This window comes from Cyanistes caeruleus, chromosome Z (assembly GCF_971803275.1).
Source record: "Cyanistes caeruleus chromosome Z, bCyaCae1.hap1.1, whole genome shotgun sequence".
Lineage (NCBI taxonomy): Eukaryota > Metazoa > Chordata > Aves > Passeriformes > Paridae > Cyanistes > Cyanistes caeruleus.
In genome coordinates, this window is record NC_141732.1 from 14762980 (window position 1) to 14785946 (window position 22967).

A 22967-nucleotide genomic window follows, 5' to 3' on the forward strand; every position below is an offset into this window, starting at 1 on the left:
TCTGTGCTGGCGCTTCCAGTGTCAGCTCCTCCTGCAGAGCACATGGGGGCCTGGGCATGCTGCTGGCTTGCTTCCTTTTAGGAGGCTGGAATGAGGAAAGGTCTGCGGGGTTTTGCCAAAGAGGTGATATTTGAGTGACCGTGTGCTCGAAGCCTCACAGACTGACCGGCCCACGGCAGGACTGACCAGTGCTGGGAGGGCTGCCCCTTGCTGCCTTGGTTAGAGGTGTTAAGCTGCTCCTTCACCTCAGAGACAGCCAAGTACAGTACTTTTGTGCAGAAATACTGTTAGCCCTGGGTTGCACAGCTGCAGCAACTGGGATGGCTGGAGAGCCCCTTTCTGCACTTGGAAATGAGCTGAGTCAGTCATGGGACAGGGCAGGGCATTCCCCACATTTGCCCATTTAAAATTCCCTCTGCCCCAAGCGTGTCACGTCCCACTCCTCAGTGACATCCCGCCCAGCCTGGAGCATGGAACTCCCCGTTTCCAAGGACACGTGGCCGTTGTCACCAGCACACAGCAGGCCCGCTCAGACCCTTCCGCGGCTGCAGCGAGAGCGGAGGTGTCAGAGTGCTAGGGAGTGTTGCCCCAGATTGGCTGGTTCTAGCACAAGTTGTTCAAGAGGCCAATCCACGCACTGAGTGGAGGTAATTCTTTACAGTTCTGTTCAGAAAGGGGGGCGCAGTGGTAAATTGACAAAGCCAGCACCACAAGAATCAGAACATTTTAGTATTTATACATTTTATCAGATAAAGGAATTAGTGTTCATTGACTGCAAGTTACTTAGTTCTCCTCAAAATGAGTATTCTCTCTACTGTTAGATAATGATCCTGTCACTTCTCATGCTAATTAGTCTGCATGTTCTGTCTCTCTCTTCTTAGTGAGAGGTTTCTTGAGTGGGTGGCTGTGGTCTGCCCTGCTGCAATTCCCTTTTGCCCCGCCAGAGCTGATTCAGCACAGTTGCTGCTTTGGCTTTCTTAGTTTGTTCCTTGTCTTGGGGGTTCTGCCAAATGTCCTTGTGCCCATAAATTCTGTATTCTTTCTGTCCACCATCTGTGGTACATCCTTCTTTCCAAGCCTTGCTAACCTCCCCTAGGTCAGAGGTCACTGAAGCCTGTCAAGCCCTACACCTTAAAAAGGCAACTCAGTCAAGAAGTAATTTTTCTTTCCGACACCTGGCCATCACGTAGAGCTTGCTGGCTACTTTCTGTTCCATGGAAATAATCTCCTTTCTCATTGATGAGCCTTGAAAGCCACAAAGGGCAAACAGCAAAGAACACCTTTTCCTAACAACAATTTTACATTCTCTAGATTTTGCAATGGAAGCAGTGGCTGTGTGGGAGCGGGAGCAGCCAAGGCAGAGCCGGATAGCCGAGCTGCGAGCCTGGGCACGATCCACCATGTTCCGCAGGGCTCCAATCCACACTGCGTCCCGCAGGGCCCCCAGCACCACTGCAATGCCCCTCAGGGTGACCCAGAGGTCCCAGGACCAGCAGGTGAGGGGTGGCTGTTGGGCTCTGTGGGTTGACACCGTGTGGGCCTTAGCCATGGTTTTGGTGTCAGGTGCTGCTGGCCCTGCGGGTCCTGCCGTGCAGGGCTGGGGCCCCTCTGGTGCTCCAGGGACCCCTTGGAGGCAGCTGCCCCGGTGGAGGCGACTCACAGGGATGACACCCAGGAGGTGCCAGTGGAAGTCAAAGGTTGTCTGATGGAAGTGGCTCTCAGAGATGACACGGAAGAGGCACCAGTGGAAGTTGGACGTTCCCCATGCTGTGACACTCAGGAAATTTGTGCTCTGGGCTTGGCTTTTGGTCAAAATGCATGGACTTCTCATTGTTCCGTGTTTTTACCAGCGCCATTGAAAATGTAAGGAATAACTGAAGCCCTTGAACAGTAATTTTTTTAGTATTAGGAGTAGGCATTACTTTATTCCCGGCTCTGTTGCATAGTGAAGAACTTCAGCCACATGCATGCCACTTTCAAAGCTTTTCCACTTACTGATACATTTTTAGCAAACAAAGAAATTGCTGTTCATTGGTTTTATATCGTTCTCCTCATTAATTAGTCTTCTATCTTGTATTGGACATTGATGTCTCCTTTCTTATTTTAATTAGTCCATATTTTTCATTCTGTCTACTATCTTTTTCCCAGACAAGTTGTTTTGAGCTTTGAAGCTGAAATGTCTTTATTAGTGTTTGTCTTCTGTTTACTCCAACATGTTCTTGGAGGACTATGAAGTGTACATTCCAGGTGTCCAGCCTTTTACGCCTCAGGTTTTGTTCAGTGAAGGTTATGAGGGTTAGTTTAGGAAAAATTTTTTGGTGATGTAAGAATCCAGCTCTGACAACAGACTGCCAAAAGACTCTTAGCTACCTACTCTCTAAAGCAGAAAATTGCAATGCTTAAGACTGATACAGTGCTTATGATTAATATACTGCTTATAATTGAACAATTACTTACAAAGTTAATTAAAATAATTAGTCAGGAAAAAAATGTGGGCTAAACAAGCAATGAAAAGCTGCATAAGTAATCCAAGCTTATGTTTTGGTACCTTACATGATTGGTTTCCATGCTTCTCTAAAATGCACATAACGATCCTGTCACTCCTCATGCTAATTAGTCTGCATGTTCTGTCTCTCTCTTCTTAGTGAGAGGTTTCTTGAGTGGGTGGCCATGGTCTGCCCTGCTGGAATTCCCTTTTGCCCCACCAGAGCTGATTCAGCACAGTTGCTGCTTTGGCTTTCTTAGTTTGTTCCTTGTCTTGGGGGTTCTGCTAAATATCTTAGAGCATACTCCTTTGTTAAGCTGATGTAAGAGGATGTGAAGTTCAGGTGACTCCCTGTTCCCCTTCATGCCCAGTCCCTGTCCTAAGCTCTGCCAGTACTGATGATTGAAACAGAAATATTAATGGAATTGTGTTGAGGCAGCACTTTGTGCAAATGACAGCAACTTGGATGAAGAAGGAACAGCCTCACAAGCAAAATATAGAAGGATTTCTAAAAGACTCCTGAATATTGCTTTCACAGACCTTTGCAAGCGATACTCCTATTTCATGAAAAGTTCAGGCAAATTTCAGGTGAACAGCTTTTTAGCTTCACTGCCAGTCAATTTTGCTTTCAGAATGAAGCAGTTGGATGGCAGTAGATTGTTTTTGTTAAAAAATATTATTATGCCGATAGATATTTTAGTGATTTTTAGGCTTCAATGGAAGGCAGCACCGTGATGGATTGGCATTTAAAAAACCGAGAGAAACGCCTAAGGAAGTTAAAACTGCTGGAGGCTGATGGGAGTTTTTCTCCTGGCCAGTAACTGGCCATTTCTGAGAATTGACAGTAGTTTTGGCCGTTGAAAAGTGAGATCAACCTGTGAACACCACCTTAAGACCTAAGCCCGGGAATTTCTTGCTCTCTTTGGTTTCTGGCTTTTGAAGAGGTAACAAGGCTCCGGTTCAGCCTGCCCCCCCAACCCCAGGCCGGACAAGGCTGTGGTGGGCGGGAAGCAGGGCTGGCCGGAGCTCTGCGGGTCCCGGGGAGGATGGAGACTGTGAAGTGTCAAGAGCCCCTTCCCGGAGGGCTCGCTGGGCCTTGTACAGCGGGCCTGCTGGGCCAGGCCGGGTCCCTGGCTCGGCTGCAGTTTCTGCTGCTGCTGGGCTTCACCAGAGACTGCCGAGTAGGGAGAGAGAGAGCCACTGACTTGCAGCATGATGAGATAGTGGCCACACTCTCCAGAGCAGCCATGAAAAATCTTCCATCGCAGACAGCTCCAGCCGCTGCTCTGGCAGAGATGCCGGGACCATCCCCAAGGCCTGGGCAAGACTTTAACCCTTTCACTACCCAGATGAGGCTTGCAGATTAATCCTTTTTTTGCCAGAGAGAGGGGAAGAGAGAGAGTGATCAACATGTAAAGACACAACATAAACTATCAAAGACAGTGAAGAAAAGAATTAAGCTTCATAGGGGGGAGAGAAATAAGGAGATGCTTTAATAAGCTGAAATACTCTTTTGCTAAAACTATGGAGATGGTCAATAGTGTTCTGAAAACAAACCTCCTTTAATTCATGATAGAGTATTTTGGGGGGAATGGAGTATTTCAAAGTGTAGATCTGAGCAAATGGTGAAGTGTGATTTGTATTTGTGTATCCTATGAGATGCTGGAACAGAGAAAGAGAAGTGATAGCTGTTGAAGATTTGCGGCCCTTAAGAGGCAAAGAGAAAACTTCTGTTTCCAGAGATGATCACAGAGACAGATGAAGAGCGCTTTTGCCTTTGAAGAACTCATCCTTAAAATGACACCCCTTGAATCATGACCCAAGAGCACACCTCAGAGTGGTGTGAAATGGGAGGAAAGGAGTGATGGCAGGGTTTCTGGGCAGCTGGCATCAGAGAAATAGAAAGCCATGAGAAAATGGTTTTCTTGTGAAAAACTCCATAATTAGGCAGAAGAGAACTTCTTTTTCTCTACAAAGACTGATGAAAAGACTATAGCAAAGTTGGGACTGTTTTAACCACCAGGTTTTTGGTTTCTTTTTTTGTCTTTATGTTGTCATGTGAACAAGGAGAACGGTTGAGTAGTGGAGAACGAAAGGGTTTCTGGAGGCTTTATTCTGGTTTCTTACTCTTGTAGTTTTGTTAATAAACTTTCTTTATTCCTTTTAAGTTTTAAGCCTGTTTTGCTCTTCTTCTAATCCATATCTCACAGCAAGAAATGAGTGAGTTTTCTAGTGATTTTTTTAGCTAATGCTCTAAAACCACCACAAGCACATTCTGTACCAAGTGATGAGTTACCAAATATTGCTACATCTGACTAACCTAGGATAAACTGTTTCCATTTCCCATCATACAAATAATTGCATGGGGCGCTGAGGAAAAGGGAAAGGTTTTGATGACTGTTACCAACCAAAATTCATATTTTGCAGTTGAAGTTGTTCTTGGAGCTGACTCCAGGATGCTCTTCATTAGTACCAAATAAATCCCAGTGTCAGGTTCTGCCCCAACTCTGCGATCTTTTTGTGAACCACTCTTGCCAGGTTTGCTAGCTGGCCAGTTCAATTGCACTCAGGCACTTGATTTCAAGGGAAGCCTGTGGCTGTAAATTCCAGCAATTGGGAAAGGATGGCTTACTACTGGAACGCTTGTCTGCATTTGAGACTAAGTGACGGTCGCTCTCTCAGGGCAGTGTTGTAGCTGGCTGCTTTCAGAGGGAGAATTGTGTCAAAGCAGCCCTTTGTAGTGATGTGAGAGCAAACCTTTTCAAATACAGCTCCTGTTTAAAATTAAGGGCCTGGTTAATCAGCAGTAATGGAGTGTAGGCTAAAGTTTTCACAAAAAATTTCTTTTTCCTTTTAGCCAAATGCCAGCGAGGCGTCACACAGTGGAAGTGCACAGGTTGTCAAATTGTATAACCCACTTGGAGGTATGGTTGCTTTTCATATTTTGCTTAATGTCTGTAAGATTTGAAACTTGGTAATTCATTTCTGCAGCATATTTGTGGGACTGGGGTGTGTTCAGAGATCTCAGCTGTAGGTGGTTTGTCCTCAGGTCAGCCTTGCAATCTCTTGTCACTGCATTCAGCCATTTTTCCCCTGAGAAAGCCTGCCAGTTCTCCCTTCTTCCCATACTGCTTTGTCGCTAAAGGACACAGAAATGATTGACACAAACACTTTTCAGTGTTAGAACAGGAAAGAACTAACCTTTATTTTCTGACTCTAGCATTTATAGATTCTCGACAATGACCAGGGATTGGATAATTAAGTTACTACCTTCCCAAGCACACTGGCCATGTGAAACATCCATCAAAAGACGTTTCTTAGAAGGAATGTGATAAACAACTTATGTTTATAGAACTTTCATGGGAAAGTAACTGGAACTATGAAAACATTATCAGAAGGCTTTAGTTTTCAGGGCGACACTGCTTGACTGGTTGGAATTTTGAGCATTGAAGTCAAGGTTTGGACCACTGCACGCACTTAAATTCACTGCCTCGGTAGCTAATGTTTTGGTTTTGGAGTACCTAGGCACTGTGCTAAACCATCCACCTTGACTGGGAATTGAAAGAAAATGACTTTGAGGAAGTTGCATAGAGAATTTCATCAGGCCAATATGCAAAACTTTGCTTGATTTAATTTTTTGTCTTGGTCATTATTAAGTGTCTGTTGCCACAAGACTGTTTTGGGTTCTTTTCAAGGCAAGTGAAAGGAAAGTAATGATGTCGTCTTCCCCATGAGTTTTGTAATTTCCCACAAATCACAACGTGCTTAGGTGGTGTCATTTGTTCTTAATCTGTTGTGAGTGCTGTTTCCCCAAGGAGCCTGGCTCCAGGCAGACACAAGGTGGACATTGCCATTCCAGGCACGCAGTGGTGCTGCCTGCAGCAGTGAGCTGAGCCAGGTGTCCTGAGAAAAATGAGCTCTCACCTGGCGTTGGCTGCAGTCACCTGCCTGCAGGGACATCCCTGCCACTGAAAGGGTGGCTCTTGCCCTGCCTTAGCTTAGGGTAGAGCATTTTACGGCAGCATCATCACAGCTTTTTGGAGAGACAAAAATTAAACTTCAGAATTTCTCATTGGCGACATTCTGTTTCACATGAGAATGATGGTTTGTGTGATTCTTGGTGGTGGTTTCCATAGATCCTAAGGGAATATTTAATATTTAGCTACTAATATTAATATTTGGCAGTAGTGAGACAGTTGTGGAACTTGGGGCCGCTTTTGATTTGGGCTGGCACCGAGAAACTCACGTGAGACAGGTCTGGTTGCTGGGTGCCTTTGCAGCATGCTCCATGCAGTATCAGTTAGGGACTGGGATTTGTCACAGAATCAGAGAATATGCTGAGTTGGAAGGGATCCACATGGATATTCAAGTCCAGCTCTGTCCCCAAGTATCCCACCATGTGCCTGTGGACCTTGTCCAAATGCTTCCTGAGCTCTGGTGGACTTGGTGCCATGAACAGTCTTGTGGGGAGCCTGTCCTAGTACCTGAGCACCCTCTGGGTGAAGAACTCTTACCTAATGCTTGGCTATGGTTTCAGGTAATTTTTTTTAGAAGTCATTCGGGGCTATGGTTTTAGGAGGTGTTTTGCTTGAATGCTGTGGGAAGTTTCTGTATCTACGTTGGACTGAACTTCTCAAAACATTAGTAGTGCCTTCACTCAACAACAGGCAAGTTTACAGGGTTGTAAATAATTTAACTGTGATGTTTGTGTGGTTAGGTTTGCAGGCGAATATTAGAGAGGCCTGGTCCAAGGAACAGGAAGAGGAGAAAGGCATTAAAAATTTGACCTACATTGAAAGATTGAAGGAACGTGTAAAGAAAGGTCAGTGTCTGTGTGTCTGATGGAAGAGACAAAGCTCCGGGATTTCCAATTACCAATACTCATGAAGTCTCCATCAGCTACCAAGCACGAGTTCCTGGTTTCAAAACAGTGCCTGCTGTGTCATATCCCCTCCCTCAACCTGCTGGCCACACTTTGCCTGCTGCAGCCCAGGACACAGTTGCCTTTCTGGGCTGCCAGCACACACTGCCAGCTCATGCCCAGCGTGTCATCCACCAGCACCCCCAAATCCTCCCCACCTTCATCCCCGAGCCTGCCCTGGTGCCAGGGCATGTCCCAGCCCCAAAGATGTGGCACTTTTCACTTGGCCTTGTTGCATGTGATGAGGTCCCAGGGCCACCCCAGTTCCCAAGCTTGTCCTGGTCGCTCTGGATGGCATCCCATGCCTGTGGTGTTGGCAAGCTTGCCGAGGGTGCGCTTAATGCCTCTGTCCATGTCATTCTTGACATAGCTCAGTGCTTGAGCTTACAAACTGGGGAAATCATATAAAAACACTATGCACATAAAGAATTTTTCATAAGAACCCGCCCTTCAGTATCCTTCCTTTACCAGCTTTTAAGGACCGTTTCTTTTTCATGCTTTTATTATCTGGATTCTTGTAATCATCTTGATTCATCTGTACATGCTGAACAAATAGAGGTTCAACAGCCTTGGTACATCCTTTCCTTGCCTTCTCCCAAGCCCTCATTTCACAATTCTTTTTCTGTTTTTCTTTTACTCCAGTTAAAATACCAGAGCTCAGGAGAGCCCCACACAGCACTCCAGATTTTGTGCCTGAGAGGAAGAGAACAATGCCCACGAACCCTGCAAAGTTCTTTGGGAGACTTTTCAGTACTGTTTCTCAACGACCCATCAGAGACAGAGTGATTCCTTTGCTGGCTTTGAAGAGTTACAAAAAGCCAGAGCTACTTGCCCACTTACAGAGAGAGGGAGTTGTGGGAAAGGACAAAGGATCCCTTGAAAAGATCCTTCAGGAGGTGAGATCATGGAGTTGGTGCTGGGAATGCTGAGTCTTAGCTGTCTTATTTTAGGGTTTCAATTAGAAACTTTACCCAGTTTCTCCCCACCTGCAAGCCCGCGTGAGGAAAGAAAAGACACCTTCTAAACTTTTGGGGCATTTTGGGTGTTGTTTTGCTAGAATAGCTAGCAATAATAAACTCTGTAATGCTGTTGCTTCTTACGCCTTATTTCATCCTCTCGCTTTTCCTTGCATTGTTGAACTGCTTCATGGAGTAACTTCACAGGGTGAAACTCTCAACTGGGTGAAATAGTTTGTTGTTGCCCTTAAAATACCTTGGGACAAATATCTGAGGAGACCAATTTGGTAACCTCATCTGTCCTATGCAGTATTTCATTAGAATGGAGTTGGTGGCCTCTCAATGGTACTTGGCTTCTGCTGAGATCTGTGGGAAATGCCTTCCTGGGAAGGGTGCTCCCAGCAAATCCTACATGATAGAGGTGGTGGCCCAACTTTGAGCACCAGGGTTTCTTTCCTGTCCTATGGATTGACTCTTCATCTTCTTTGGCACCTATTATTATTATTCAGGAACTTTTCCAGTTCTCCTTTTAGTTCCACTGGTGTTTCATTAAACGTTAAAGCGTTAAAACGTTAAAGCCTGCAGCAAGCTTGCACCCATGTCTTGTTTCTGATGGGGCATAGGAAGTTAGAAGGCATAGAAGCTAAGGACGGTATGTGTACATACATGTCTTTGGTACCTGGCTGTGTCTGGGCAGGGTTCTTGAAAATCTGGCAGCTCTAGTTCCTAAAACATGCACTGCTGCCGTTCGGTTTCTGTGACCTCAGGACCGGGCCAGCCGGGAGTAGTGTGGTAAGTAGAAGAACGGGTCAACTGGGTTGCCTGAAAACAAAAGAATTTTAATGGCTAAAATAACAACGGTTGAAGGCACATGTGGTATGGGGTCTACTCAAAAGGAACTCCAAAATGGGGGAAACATAACTATATATATAATACAAGAATCAACAGGAACTCCGAACATAACCTTTTATCTAAAACAATAATGACCAATCAGAAACAAGAATTAGAAACATTGCTTAATATGGAACTACAACATCAATATCATAACTCCCACGATCCATTTCTCCTCACCTTGACTAGCAGGCCTTAAGTCTACGGTTACCTGGTGTTGGCCGAGTGCCGCAATGCACGGACATCCCAGTGCTACTGCTTGAATAGAAATCTTAGGGAAGTCTAGAGTAAGGACAAATTACAGTAGTGATGCATTTGTAGGTATCCTGTTTTTCTGCCCTAGGCAGCATTTAGGCCCCCATTTTGATTCAGGCTATCCCATGTGTGAGGAGGGAACTCTGAATCATCAGAGAATACCTCTGACTTTTCAGGCTTAAGATCAAGAGATGGCCTGTTTTCTTACCAATACAAGAGGGCAAGGCAAATCTTTTGAAAGAAGCTCAGAAAACACTACATAAAAGGTGTACTTTATATACCTTAAAGAATTCTCTTTAAATACCGGAGGGAGGACACAGCTCTGCTTTTCCCTAGCTCTGTTCCAGCCAGAGCAGGAAATGCTGCGGGCACCAGCATCCTTTTCTGAGCCATCCCTGTGCCCACAGGATTTCTGTCAGCAGGCTGGCACAGAGCCATGTCTGGCACTCCTGCTCAGAGCTGCTGATGTACCTGGATGGGAGCAGTGTGAGCTCGGTGGAGAAGAGGCTGTGATGGAGGGCTTCCTCTGGAGAACAGCAGGAATGACACCTGCAGCCAGACTGGGGCTACTCTCTGTAGTTAACATTTCTGCATTGGACACGCTGTGGTCAGCAGCGCACTGGCGACTTCTTGGGGCTGCTTTAGTGAATGGTGTGGGTGTGTGACAGCAAGAGCTGAGTGTTTTCCTGGTGTGTCTAAGCAGAAACAGGGAGCTAAAACTAACCTGAGCTCCCCATTTTGGGGGAGCCTTTGATAGAGGTGCTGAAGGGAGTGTCTTTCTCCCAAAGCCTTTTGTCTGCAGACCGGGAGAGGGACTTGCGGATTAGTAAGGTGAGAAAGTAGGAATCAAATAGAGAACTTGTTTATCTGCAGCACCTCCTTGTTTGACAGGCCATTTTAGGTAAGAAAGGTGTGTTTTCAACAATTGCCAGCTTGGAAATGGTGCTTTTTCAGAATGGGAGCAGAACTAATTGTGATCATCTCTGCAGAAACGGCCTCTGGCTTCTGACTTTATCAGTCCCGTGATGAGCAAGAAGCAGAGGCTTGACCAGCAGCCCAGTGATGTCCAGCCAGCAGCTGGTGGCCACTCTCCTTCTTCCTTGGACCTGCCTTCCACATCCTGTTCCACTTTCAACATGTCTCCAAGTGTCAGCTCCATTTTCACCTCCACCCCTCAGGAGCAAAAAGATAAAATTCAGACTCCTTCTGGAATCCCAGTGCCTGCCAGGGTGCAGGGGAAGACTCCCAAGTTCAAAGGTGAGAAAACAGAATTAGATAAGGTGAAAAAATCCCATCCTTCATATTTCAATAAAATGGTTGCCATTAGCGAAGCCAAAGAGACGAGCAGAGCGCAGGACCCAGGCAGAAAAGGAGTCCCCCAGTCCAAGTATTAAACCAAAGGGTATTAAACCAGTTGATAACTTTGAGATATGTTTCCGTTTCATTTTTTTACTGGATATCTGTATGCTTTTACCCTCATCCCCAAGCCTGTCTTGGTGTCAGGGCATGTCCCAACCCCAAAGATGCAGCACTTTGCACTTGGCCTTGTTGCATGTGATGAGGTCCCAGGGCCCCAGTTCCCGAGCTTCCAGAATCCTTCTGGATGGCATCCCATGCCTCTGGTGTTGGCAAGCTTGCCGAGGGTGGCTTAATGCCTCTGTCCATGTCATTCTTGACATAGCTCAGTGCTTGAGCTTACAAACTGGGGAAATCATATAAAAGTACCATGCATACAAGGAATGTATATAAAAACCTCCTCTCCAGTATCAGTCCTGTACCAGCTTCTAAGGACCGTTTCTTTCTAATGCTTTACCATCTGGATTCTTAGAGATCTGTACATGCCAGACAAATAGAGGTTCAACAGTCTTGGTACATCCTTTTGAATCAACTTCCTTGCCTTCTCCAAACCTCCAATTTGAACTATTTGTTTCTGCTTTTCCATCCCTTTAGGAGAAAAAGCAGAGGTCAGAGAAGCCCAGCAAAACACTTCAGGTCCTGTGCCTGAGAAGAGGAGGATGATGCCTGTGAGACTTGCAGACATTGACTGGAGTGGTTGCGCTGCTGTTTACGGCCGACCCTACAGGGACAGGGTGATCCATTTACTTGCTCTGAGGACTTATAAGGAGCCAGAGTTACTTGCTCGCCTGCAGAGGGATGGAGTCAGGCAAAAGGACAAGGATTCCCTTGGAAAGATCCTTCAGCAGGTGAGAGCATGGAGCTTGTGCCAGCAGTTCTTCCATCATGCTGTTCTGCTGTTCATCATTTTCCTAACCTCTTCACCCGTTTAAATTAGAGACTTTTCCAATACTCCTTTGAGTTAAGTTCCACTGGTACTTATTTTATCACAGCCATTCGTAAGATGCACACCCATTGAAAGATGCAATAGCTCCTTCCTTCCTTTTTAAATACTCCCCATCCACATAGCTGGTTGCTTAATTATGCAAGCATTAATATATCAAGAAGGAACAGTTCCTCTTTAGCTATGAAAAAAGTGTTTTGGAACCTAGTCAAGGGAGTCGGATTCAACATGGATACAGTTTCAGCTGATCCCACACTGACTTTGAAGAACTCCTTCCACGAACCTGTGAATTTTGTTGCTGTGTTTTCCCAGAGCAGTGGCAGGGTTTTATCACCCTGAAGACACAAATTCACAATTTCATGAGAGCCATGTTCTGCCATCCCATCTGAAGTAGTCCATTTAGATTTCAAGTTGATTACAAAATTTAGAAGATCAGCTCCTTAGAAGGGCAAGGGTGAAAACATATTCTCGTTTCCATTGCAATGTTTAATGATTTCCTTGCAGGCAATTTCCTGTAGGAAGTGTGAACTGCCTCAAGGTACTGTGTGAGCAGCACTACACCCTGAAATGCCTAGCTCAGGCTTTTCTGGACATCAGAGCAAGTGGGGGTTTATTCTGTGTAAATGTAAAATGAGCAGCCGGAGCTTGCTGAGATCTGATACCCACACACTTGCTTTGCTTCCAACATAACCTCAGTTCTGCTTCTAAAAAGTGAATTCTCAATTCTGGGCATCTTTGTTACTTTTACTTTTTTTTTTTTAAGCTGTGGAAAAACAGCCATCAACAGAGACCCAAATTATCAACGTTTATCACGTTTTCAAGGAGAAAAGTCTAAGTTGTGACAGATGGTGGTGCTGTGTGGATGAGCTATTCAGGTCAAATTGGTAGAGACTTTCCCCATGGGCTTTTCTATGCAACTCTGAACCAGTGTCAGGTGATGAAATCTAAGCCAGCACTTTTGGTGTCAGTGGTCTAGAGGTTTTACTACCTCGTTTTACCTTTTTGAGTAGCTTTTGCTTTGAGGAAGATATGAACCTCATTTATTTTCAAAGGAATACAGCGAGGCATGTGCACGGCCTCCTCATGGCAGGATTTTGCTGGAACAAATCCTGGCTCTGACTCATGAAGAGGGACTGTGGACCTGACCACCTCTCCTTACACACTGTAGCACTAAGTGTTGATTTCAAAGGAACACTTGGTTGATATGAATACAGTTACTTGGTTGTTTCTGTTTGGTGCAATTTTAATATGGCTTAACACTCTCATGATAGAGGGATAATTGATCTCTGTACCAAAGGACGTTGTTTAGTTCAAGTTGGGTGCTGACAAACAGCTGTTCAGGACCAATTGTATTTCTGTAGTTTGCATATAGCAGCCATAATGAGCCTGTGTTTTTTAAAATGTCTGCCTGTAGGTAGCCAACCTGAATCCAAAGGATAATTCCTTCAGTCTGAAGGAACATCTATTTCAGACCCTTCAGATCGATTGGCCTGGCTACAGTAAAATCGATAGAAAGAATTTGAAGTTAATTCTTTCTAGGTAAGTTCAGTCTTTAGGGGAAGGAGAAGAGCCTTTTCAGAAAAAGCCCAGGGCAATTAAGCCTAGATTCTTAGAATATGCTGAGGTAGCAGGGGCCCATTAGGGACATGGAATCCAAATCCTGGCCCTGCACAGGACACCACAAGAATCACACCATATGCCCAAAGAGTGTTGTCCAAAAGTTTCTTGAGTTCTTGGTGCAGTGACCACTGGCCTGGGGAGCCTGTTCCAGTGCTCAAGCACCCTCTGGGGCAAGAACATTTTCCTGATATCCAGCCTAAAGCTCCCTCAACTCATCCTCATGCTGTTTCCTTGAGTTCTGACACTGAACATCTGTTTTATCTGTAAGGAAAGTGTGGGAATTCCAAGCACAGAAAGTTCTCAAAATCTTGGAAATGCAAGCTCAGACATAGACATTAGCACAGGGTTTGATTGAAGACCTTGGAGAATGCTTCCAGATTCAAAACCATAAGTAAGAATGTGGGCTTGTAGTTTAGACAGAAAAGACATTAAGCTAGGTAGTCGAAAGTTTTATGGTTTTAAAGTTAAGATACAGGAGTAGTTATAAAGGTAATAAGTTTAAGACATAACAAGTAGTTTTGTGTGTCATTACATGATTGGTTAAGAAAGTCCACACTGCAGCAAAGACTTACAAAACAAAATAATGAATTATTGGTGTAGAAGTAGAAACATTCTTTTGTGGCAGAAGTTTATTGGCTAATTAACCTTTAAAAAACCTTGTAACTTGTGGTCTTGTGACTGTTGACCAAGAACATCAGGTGAATATGATGAAGACACTCTCACAACTTCATGAGACTGTAGAAGAATAATAAATCATGTTTTAAGACATCTCCCTGTGGTCGCATCCCTCTCAAAATCCCGACAGAAAGAACTATGACAATTGATATTTAGTCCTTGCAACCTGAAATGTTGGCCTCCCCATACAGAAAAACAGCTCCATCCCAGAATGCCGCCAGCACCATCCACACAACATCTCCTGGACCTTCTGAGACAGGCGCTCCAACAAGACGTGCTCAGGTATTTAGTGCATTTTTAACATTCTGTACTGTGTGTTATATTTTAGCACACTTGCTGGTGGTGTAAAACCTGTGATGTGAATGTGCAGGAGCAAGCCTGAGCATGTTTTGCCTCAGACATTCCAACTGCTGTGACTGGAAGGTTGTGGTCAGGAGGAGAGGCTCCTGCAGGGATGGAGCAGCACTGTCTTTGTCATCGAAGCTGTGGGAAGAAACAAACCCCTCAACAACATTTTTAGCATTAGAGAATCAAGTCATTACTTTATTCTGGCCAGGATGTGCAAGAGAAATAATTTCATCCTCATATAGCCTGGGTGTGCAGAGAAAATAATTCCATGGCACATGACCCTTTACTAGAATTTTCAGATATTTATTCAGTCAAAATCCACTGAAATTCAGGGTTCAGTGTTCATTGGTTCCAAGTTAGGGAGTTCTTAGTGTTTGTTTTCTTATTGGTTACGGGTTTCTTAGCTCATTTGGTCCTCACTCTTATTTCTTATCAGTCTTTTCCAGACTGGGTGTCTCCGATCATATCAGTGCTGATGTTCAGAGTTGATGGTTGTTAATGGTCATTGATGGTCGTTATCTTTTGTGTATCTTAGGTGCTAGTCCCAGTCGGTTGAGATGTTCATGTCATCACACCTTGAACGATGAAATAATCCTTTGAAAAGAACCTTAAGATCCCATTACCCTGGAGCAAAGGCTAACAAGACTGACTAAAGATACAAAAACTTTTAAATTTTGTATCATCTTCCAACATCCTGAGCCAACTTTCTGCTCTGCAGATGGAGTCGAGCTCAGTCCCCACCCTCAACTCACTCCCTGGAGAAGGGCTCATAGGGCTGGCTCTGCATGCATGTCAAAACTGTCAAAAAACAAACTACCACACAGAAGAGGCTGTGCCTGGGTGGGGCAGATGGGGCCTTCTCACTCTCTTTTCCCTCTCTCTTTCTTTCATCTCATTGTTTACTCCAACACTGCCCTCTACACACGGCAGGAACAAAGCAGGATGTACAGATATGTAATACTCTCTGTTCTGTCTCTCTCTTCTCTGCCTTAATTTCTCTCCACCTGCATTCTGCCTGGGAAAAGCACAGCTGTCCTGTTCCACTCCATCCTTGGCCCTGAGGTTTGCAGTGGGAGTGGGGAGCTTGTGGCCGTGTGCTGTGTCTTGTGAGCCAGCACCTTTGAGAAGGTCCTTCTTTGAGAAGGGAGGAGCTGAGAGATGATTGAAGGGCACTGAGGAAAACTAAGGACTCCTTAGTCACCACTTGTGAAACCTTCTTGTTCAAATTTAAGGGCTTGTTAGCCAACAAGCTAACAAGCAAGTTGGAGTGAAGGCAGTTGCACCAGAAGCACAAGAATTTCTTGACAAGTGACCGATGTCTTTGTTCATCCTGATGAGAATTCACAACCATCACACCCTGTATTCCTGCGATGTTGTAGTGAAGCAGTAATCTTGTCTTTAACACATAAAACCATAAAACAGCCAGGTGCCTCTTCAGTAAACCATGTGGGTGTGTGACAGCAAAAGCCGAGTCTTCTGCTGGTGTGTACAAGCAGAAATTAGGAGCTAGACAAAACCTCCCCATTTTTGGGAGGCTTTGATGGAGGTGCTGAAGGGAGCGTATACCTTGCCAAGCCTTTTAGCAGTAGACTTGGAGAGGGACTTGGTAAGTCCTAAGATGAGAAACTAGGAATGCAATAGAGCAGGCATTTACCTGCACGTCTTCGGTATTTGACAGCTCTTTTTAGTTAAGAAAGGTGTGTTTTCAACCACTACCAGTTCACGAATGCTGCTTTTTTAGAATTGGAGCAAAACCTGATCCTGATCATAGATCAATGAATTCTTTTGTATTGCTGCAGAAACAGCCTCGGCCTTCTGGCTTCACCTGTCCTGTGACGAGCAAGAAGCAGAGGATTGACCAGTAGCCCAGTTACATCCAGCCAGGAGCTGGTGGGCACTTTTCTTCCTGGCTGCTGGCTTTGACGCCCCACTCCACCTCCTAGCTGTCTCCAAATGTTGGCTCCATTTCCCCCTGCATTTATAAGATTTAAGACAGAGACAAATATTGGGGTTCCAGAATCCCAACACTTGTGCACAGAAGACTACAAAGTCCAAAAAGACGTGAAGAGAACTGGGGAGACTGAAGCAGTAGTGTCCTTTGCATTTCAATGAAGGTATTAATGTGCTGCTTTTCCCAGCTTAACTGTGGATAACAGTGGTGTAAAGATTTTATTATTAAGAGAAGTCCCTGCCTGAATGAAGGTGCAAGAAAGACCATATTCCAGAGTCAATAGTACAGACATTATTTAACAGTAAATGTGAGCTAGGGAGCTAGAAAGAAAGAGGAGAGGGGTGGGACAGGGTGAGGAGGAAATGCTGAGATGAGCACCAAGACACGTTAGGCCTGGAAAGGCCCTTCCTTCCGGCAGTGCAGTTGCCCAGGGTCAGCTGCAGCAGTGGTGCTGCATCCCCTCATGGTATTTGCAGTGCATGAGGGGAGGGGGAAGTGTGTGTGTGTGTGTGGTATGAAGCACTGGAAATAATTGCTCTCATCTTCTCTCAGCGCTGTGATGTTGGCAAGGGCAGTCAGGCCTCCTGCAGCCTTGGCCTCTGGGGCAGCGGCTGCGGCCTTCGGAGCAGGCACGGCAGGGCCCTGGCTCATACTGGATACAGCCGGGGATGCTCCATGGGAAGGTTGAGGGCAAATTGGGCCCTGCAGGGGAGCAGTTGAGGGAGGCCTGTGGTGGGGCTCTTGCTAGGGGATGTCAGGGATGTCACTGGGCAAAGGCCAGTAATCCAGACTATTGTTTCTCTGGGACCTCCCAAAATGTTGAAAGGCATCTGCAGTTTTCTTTTCAAAACCATGCAGCACACCGGTCAAGTGCATCTGGCCTGGGATGCATCATTGGCACAAGTGATTGTCTCTCTTGGCACTGAAATTCAAGTTGTTAAAAATTTACTGCTTGTAAATACTAATCTCAGGGTGCTTTGAAGGATTTGTTCCCATGTGGAAGGAGATTTTGTCATCCAAAAAGAACCAGGCCTAGAAGAGCAGAAGCACTGATGTGGCAGTGTTGAGAAGTGTTATCTATTATTCTCGTTGCCACTTCATCTTGGATTTGTGTCATGAGCTTGATAAACTGCACTCACATTGATTTGAGGGAGAAGGGAATGAAGAAGGTTTTACTCCCATCAGTGGCTTCAAACATTAATGATTTTTCCCCTCCTTAGGGGCTGATGTGGCTTGGGCTTTTTGTTGTTACGGTTTCACACATGTCTGGAGTTTGTTTTTAGGTCTGTATTACAAATGCTACAATTGTAGAAGAACGGTGGTGGCTCACAGAGAAAGAAATCTCTGGAGTCCAACTGAGTGTATTTTTACTGTTTGTCATGAGTAAAATCAGACCTGCCAGGCTTGAAAACTTCTGAGTCTGCCTCAAGGCTATTTTAAAACAAAGGACATGAAATTCTAAACTCTGCAGAAATGTTTACAAGTCCCTAATTTTCTTTGGATTTCTCCTTCATAGGGTAGCCCCAGATACTCTGAGATGAAGACCGGGTGCCAGTATCTCCACAAGAAGCTGTCCCACATTCAGCGATGAGGATCTGAATTTTGCAAGCAGCAAGTGGAGTCCTGGCAGCAGTTGTCTGCTTGAGCACGGGAATCTATGAACTCCGGCTTTTTTATTTCAAAAAGAAGATTAGTTGTTTTAGGATTATTCAAGTTAGCACTGAGGAGATGATTAGTTATGATTAGAACCTAAGCTTAGTTTGTCTAAGATTATAGAATTTAGTACTGCACTTCAACAATAAAGAAGCTGTGTTATTGTTAACTCCTCTTATTGTCGCTTCTATCATATTTGGAGTGGCTTTCTTCTGGTCAATTATTTCCTTCAAGACTTGGCTTTGGCCACTGAAATGATTTGATCCATAGAGGGTGGAAGCCCAGTACCTCTACTATGAAGCTGTCCACATTTTAAGAAGCAATGTAAAAACGGAAACCCTTAATGATGAGAATAAGCTTGTTTTCTGACCCATCTTGTTAATTGAAGCTCTTTGCCTTAAGTGGTGGAAGGCGTAGAAGTTTGGACAACCCCATCCCCCAATCACCTTGTTTTGGGGGCTTACAGAGGAATGCATATGGGCTGCTGTAAGCTGTCGGCTGAAGCAGCTCCCAGGACGGCTTGAAGATCATGGCTTCACTTTATCAATGAGACAAGGAATACGCAGATCTTTTGCAAATGTTTTGTAAAACACATAGAGGAGTGTTGGAAGCAAGGTACTTCAACAGGTTTTAAAGAGAAATTGGGTTAAAATGTCCCTATTCCCTGCCAGTTTTGTAGTTTGCTCTAAAATGACCGGTCACAACCAATCTTTCTAGAGACACACAGATGTTGACTCCTGCACAGACCTATGGGGACTTTGAAGTCTAGTCATGCTGTTTATTTATTCAGCTGACAGGGTAGAGGTTGTGGCCAGCAATGGCATAACCTTCTTTTGGGGAAGGATATGAAATTGACTGAGGGAGAACAATATTTGGGAACATTCAAAGGGGCTTTGAATGCCCCTTTCTTCCTTGGAGAATATTTTGCAATATACAATTTTAAATTCCTCAATTGTCTCCATGCCAACAATGTTGAAACCCTGTACCTAAGGAGATCTTGTGACATATTGTGATCGAACACCTGTAACATCATCTAAGCCTGCTTCCATCCTGGTGCCACTCACCATTTCAGTGAAGAAGAGAAAGGAGAAGACAAGACCGTGATAATCACAACAGGACCATTTACTCCACAACCAGCTTAGAGTAGGATTGTAGAGTAGGAATGTAGGGTAGGATTGCAAATAAATAAAGTTTCTGAAACCTCAACACATTTGGAAGATTCCCCTCCGTTCGACCCGGTGAGAAAGCTCAACATTTCCTTCTGAGCTGTCAGTAGTCTCTTAAAGGTGCAAAGCTACATTTATGTCTTCTTTGGTGTTCTTTGAAAGTGGGGAAGGCTCTTCTTCAGTCATCCACTCCAGACCACACTGCCTTTGGAATATGGCCCACTGTGGCCCACGGACCAGGTTTTCTCCAGCTGTGGTACTTCCAGTTGAGACAGAAAGAGCAGTGGCATTTTCAGGCAGAACCAAAGGAGGAGTGGGGGCAGCCAAAACACTCTGTGTGTGGATTCAGGCCTTCAGCTGTGACTTGAGAGCATTTGGGTTCCTGCCACTTGGAGTTGTACCCCTGAGTGCAATCTCTGTGGCTGGAGGAGAGTCTTGCTCAAGTGAGAAAGCAGAAAGATCAGTGAGGGTGCTGTGAAAGGTCTCCCGTTTAACTTTTCTCTAAAAACTTCTTTTTCTCTTTCTCTGACTCTGCTGCACTTCTTCTGTATTTTCCGATTTCTTCCTGGATTTCTCAGTCTCCTTTGGGCTGAATTCTTTTGGGATCCTCCCTCATGGGGAGCCCTGCTTATCTCAGTTCTCTGGTTTTGAAGAAAACTCTCGAGCTCGTTAGAATCTTGTTTCTTGTGTCTATTAGAAGGCTATCACAAAACTTGGCAGGTCTCTCCAGACTAGCTGCACAAGCTTAATTCTTTACAATCTGGTACATTTCTTCCTTCTGATGCTGCAACAAGGCCTTGTGGCTCACTTTGTGTCTGAAAGCACAAAATGGCCCTGAACAACGCCATTCTTTTATCTTTATGCCTATTCTTAGCCAATTAACAATAGACACGTATATTATTTTTCTTACTGACCCAATGACCCGTCTGCTGTATGCTGCACTGCGGCATTTCCTAACCAATCACTATTACCCAAAACCCTCTAGAAGAAGAACATGAAGAAGAAAGAAGAAGGACAAGAGACAATACCCTAATCCTCCATCTTGTCTTCTGCTCTCTAAACTAACCTTTTCACCCAGTGACTTAAGAAAACTCTCTAATCTACATACACTTTTAGCTTTTTCTATCTAACTTTAACAGTTGTTTTCATGTATCACCATGAAAACATGCTCATGAATTTCAAGTTATATGAAATTCAGCGTTTTTCTGGATCTTAGAACACTCTGTATCTCAGACTCCAACACATGCCCCTCTCTTTAAAAAAAAAAAAAAAAAAATCAACCCAAACCTTTTCAACCTTTTCAAGAAGGGTTATTTTTCCTTCACTCATGTTTTATGCACTAATAACAAAATATCAATTGCTGCTCTGTTTTACAGAGCGTCATGTCTCCTGCTTTGAATATCAGTTAACTAACCACTCAAAGCTAGAGAAATGGATCTAGGTTGCTTACTTAACCAGTAGCTTAATTTGTCTAATTGCTTTAAAGTTTCTGCTGAAGCTACTTGAATTGAAAGCTGAGTTGTTATAAATCTCTACCTGAAATTTCATGAGTTAAGGTCTTCACAATCAGGTATGACTAAGATTGATACAGGGTTACACTAAGATGTTGCCTCTTTGTATAAAGCATGATTTGGAGTAACATTCATCATCTCGTCTTCATTCTGTTTCAACACAGAAAAATTAAATAATATACAAAAATCTATTTTCACTGAGATAAGGTACACTTTCTTTTGAGTTAACTAAAAGAAGCAATGCAGGTGGAATTGCTGTGATGCAATGCAAGTGATCAACAAAATGATACAGCTCAAGGGTGATACTTGATTCACCTTCATATTCAAGGACTTTATCTCTTGTGCAAGATTCTGAATCTTGATACAGTTCACACCATACTTTAAAAAATGAGGCTTTACCATATCAATTTTCCCACTCTTTCACATGAAACCCCAAGTTCATTGCTCTTGCATGTGGGATCAAATCTGTCCAGCTGTCAACTGTGGTCTTGATACACTTCACATCTGCATGCTCGCTCTTCTGCTCTTTGGGCTGTCTGCTTGTCTCTGCAGTTGAAAATTTCCATGTTCTTTGCTAGGAAGTTACTTCTGCTTTGAACCTGTGACTACACAAGGATACTCTTTCTTCCAAATTATTAGTTGAAATGGATTTTTGATCTGTCCTGCTTCTGAGCCTTTGGCCAGAACCAAAGAGTTTTCTCTCAACTTTGCTTGAGTACTATTAGAAGAATACTTGATAATTGATGGAATTGATTTTGTTAAGGACTCGTTTAAAAAGGGCTGTTCAGGAATTATTTGTAATCAATATAAGATCTTTACGCTTTTTCTAAAATCCAAAATACATACATAGTGTTTCTGTTAGCGTTCAGGAACACACAGAGCTCTGGGTGTCAGGGGTACACATCCCCAAATCTGACCCGACTTGGTTTTGAGTCGAACATGTTTTTATATTCTATTGTTAGGTAACTTACATATTAATTATTAAACCTATATTGCTCTATTGTATGCATTGTTTTTACCCAAGCATGGATTTCTCGTGATCCCCTCTCAACCCCCTAACATTCTTTCTCATGTTCTTTAAACACTAATTATATCTAATCACATATAACAATTGTATCATTTATCATATATTGATTACACAGGTGCAAGTTTCACATGATCTTTAGCAAGCACAAGGCCTAACATTTCCCAGAGCCTACTTTTAACACTTTTCCCAGGGCTTGCCAAGCCTAACTTTCTTTCTAAGTCCCCAAATTTTCTATGATTTTGAAACCTTTTACTATCATTCCCCTCTTTGAAAGCATTTTCACTTCACTATAAGTGCAAATGTTTTCACTTGATGCAGCCCTTTGTTTCTGAGTTTATACTTGACGTTCTTTGGATCCTCAATTGATGTAAACGTTGTCCTGGATGTTGTCACGAACTGGAGAACCAGAAGATGGTGGGTGTGGATTTCATGTCAGTGCCTTTATTATTTTCTGGTTCCAGGATGTTTTCTTCTGTATTTCTCCCTTTAAGATGCTGTAAACTAGCCACATTGCTAAAAATACAATTAGTAAGATTATCACACTCTCAATGATAGATTTAATCCATTTTCATGGTGATACATGAAAACAACTGTTAAAGTTAGATAGAAAAAGCTAAAAGTGTATGTAGATTAGAGAGTTTTCTTAAGTCACTGGGTGAAAAGGTTAGTTTAGAGAGCAGAAGACAAGATGGAAGATTAGGGTATTGTCTCTTGTCCTTCTTCTTTCTTCTTCATGTTCTTCTTCTAGAGGGTTTTGGGTAATAGTGATTGGTTAGGAAATGCCGCAGTGCAGCATACAGCAGACGGATCATTGGGTCAGTAAGAAAAATAATATACGTGTCTATTGTTAATTAGCTAAGAATAGGCATAAAGATAAAAGAATGGCGTTGTTCAGGGCCATTTTGTGCTTTCAGACACAAAGTGAGCCACAAGGCCTTGTTGCAGCATCAGAAGGAAGAAATGTACCAGATTGTAAAGAATTAAGCTTGTGCAGCTAGTCTGGAGAGACCTGCCAAGTTTTGTGATAGCCTTCTAATAGACACAAGAAACAAGATTCTAACGAGCTCGAGAGTTTTCTTCAAAACCAGAGAACTGAGATAAGCAGGGCTCCCCATGAGGGAGGGTCCCAAAAGAATTCAGCCCAAAGGAGACTGAGAAATCCAGGAAGAAATCGAAAAATACAGAAGAAGTGCAGCAGAGTCAGAGAAA

At 43.9% G+C, this 22967-nt stretch overlaps 2 protein-coding genes across 5 annotated transcripts; both read left to right on the forward strand.

Annotated features, from left to right (window-relative positions):
• The first annotated feature begins 531 nt into the window (after positions 1-531).
• Positions 532-8389, forward strand: LOC147648138 (uncharacterized). 2 transcript variants are annotated; one of them, XM_086868778.1, is made up of 5 exons: positions 532-647; positions 1312-1496; positions 5343-5409; positions 7203-7307; positions 8049-8389. In XM_086868778.1, exons 2-5 carry the CDS (start codon positions 1320-1322, stop codon positions 8333-8335), a joined length of 636 nt encoding a protein of 211 aa, XP_086724904.1. In that variant the 5' UTR covers positions 532-647; positions 1312-1319; the 3' UTR covers positions 8336-8389. The 2 variants fall into 2 exon arrangements, with proteins under 2 accessions (XP_086724904.1, XP_086724905.1); XM_086868779.1 differs by lacking the exons at positions 532-647; positions 1312-1496 and adding an exon at positions 1804-1863.
• A 1873-nt stretch (positions 8390-10262) lies between these two features.
• Positions 10263-18223, forward strand: LOC111945204 (RNA polymerase II elongation factor ELL2-like). Of its 3 annotated transcripts, none has more exons than XR_015280651.1 (6): positions 10263-10765; positions 11459-11712; positions 13222-13346; positions 14294-14384; positions 16250-16564; positions 17918-18223. XR_015280651.1 is itself a non-coding variant. In XM_086868331.1 (6 exons), exons 1-5 carry the CDS (start codon positions 10534-10536, stop codon positions 16313-16315), a joined length of 768 nt encoding a protein of 255 aa, XP_086724457.1. In that variant the 5' UTR covers positions 10263-10533; the 3' UTR covers positions 16316-16340; positions 17918-18223. The 3 variants fall into 3 exon arrangements, 2 of the variants coding, with proteins under 2 accessions (XP_086724457.1, XP_086724456.1); XM_086868331.1 differs by having other exon boundaries at positions 16250-16340; XM_086868330.1 differs by lacking the exon at positions 16250-16564.
• The last annotated feature ends 4744 nt before the right edge of the window (positions 18224-22967 follow it).

Bases quoted from the DNA above. Each gene is read 5' to 3' on its own strand.
- LOC147648138 (XM_086868778.1), top strand. From the start codon at position 1,320: ATGGAAGCAGTGGCTGTGTGGGAGCGGGAGCAGCCAAGGCAGAGCCGG. The intron at 5,410-7,202 runs GTATGGTTGCTT...TTGTGTGGTTAG, and splicing joins ATTGTATAACCCACTTGGAG to GTTTGCAGGCGAATATTAGA. The intron at 7,308-8,048 runs GTCAGTGTCTGT...CTTTTACTCCAG, and splicing joins GAAGGAACGTGTAAAGAAAG to TTAAAATACCAGAGCTCAGG.
- LOC111945204 (XM_086868330.1), top strand. From the start codon at position 10,534: ATGAGCAAGAAGCAGAGGCTTGACCAGCAGCCCAGTGATGTCCAGCCA. The intron at 13,347-14,293 runs GTAAGTTCAGTC...CTCCCCATACAG, and splicing joins TTGAAGTTAATTCTTTCTAG to AAAAACAGCTCCATCCCAGA. The intron at 14,385-17,917 runs GTATTTAGTGCA...TCTCCTTCATAG, and splicing joins CTCCAACAAGACGTGCTCAG to GGTAGCCCCAGATACTCTGA.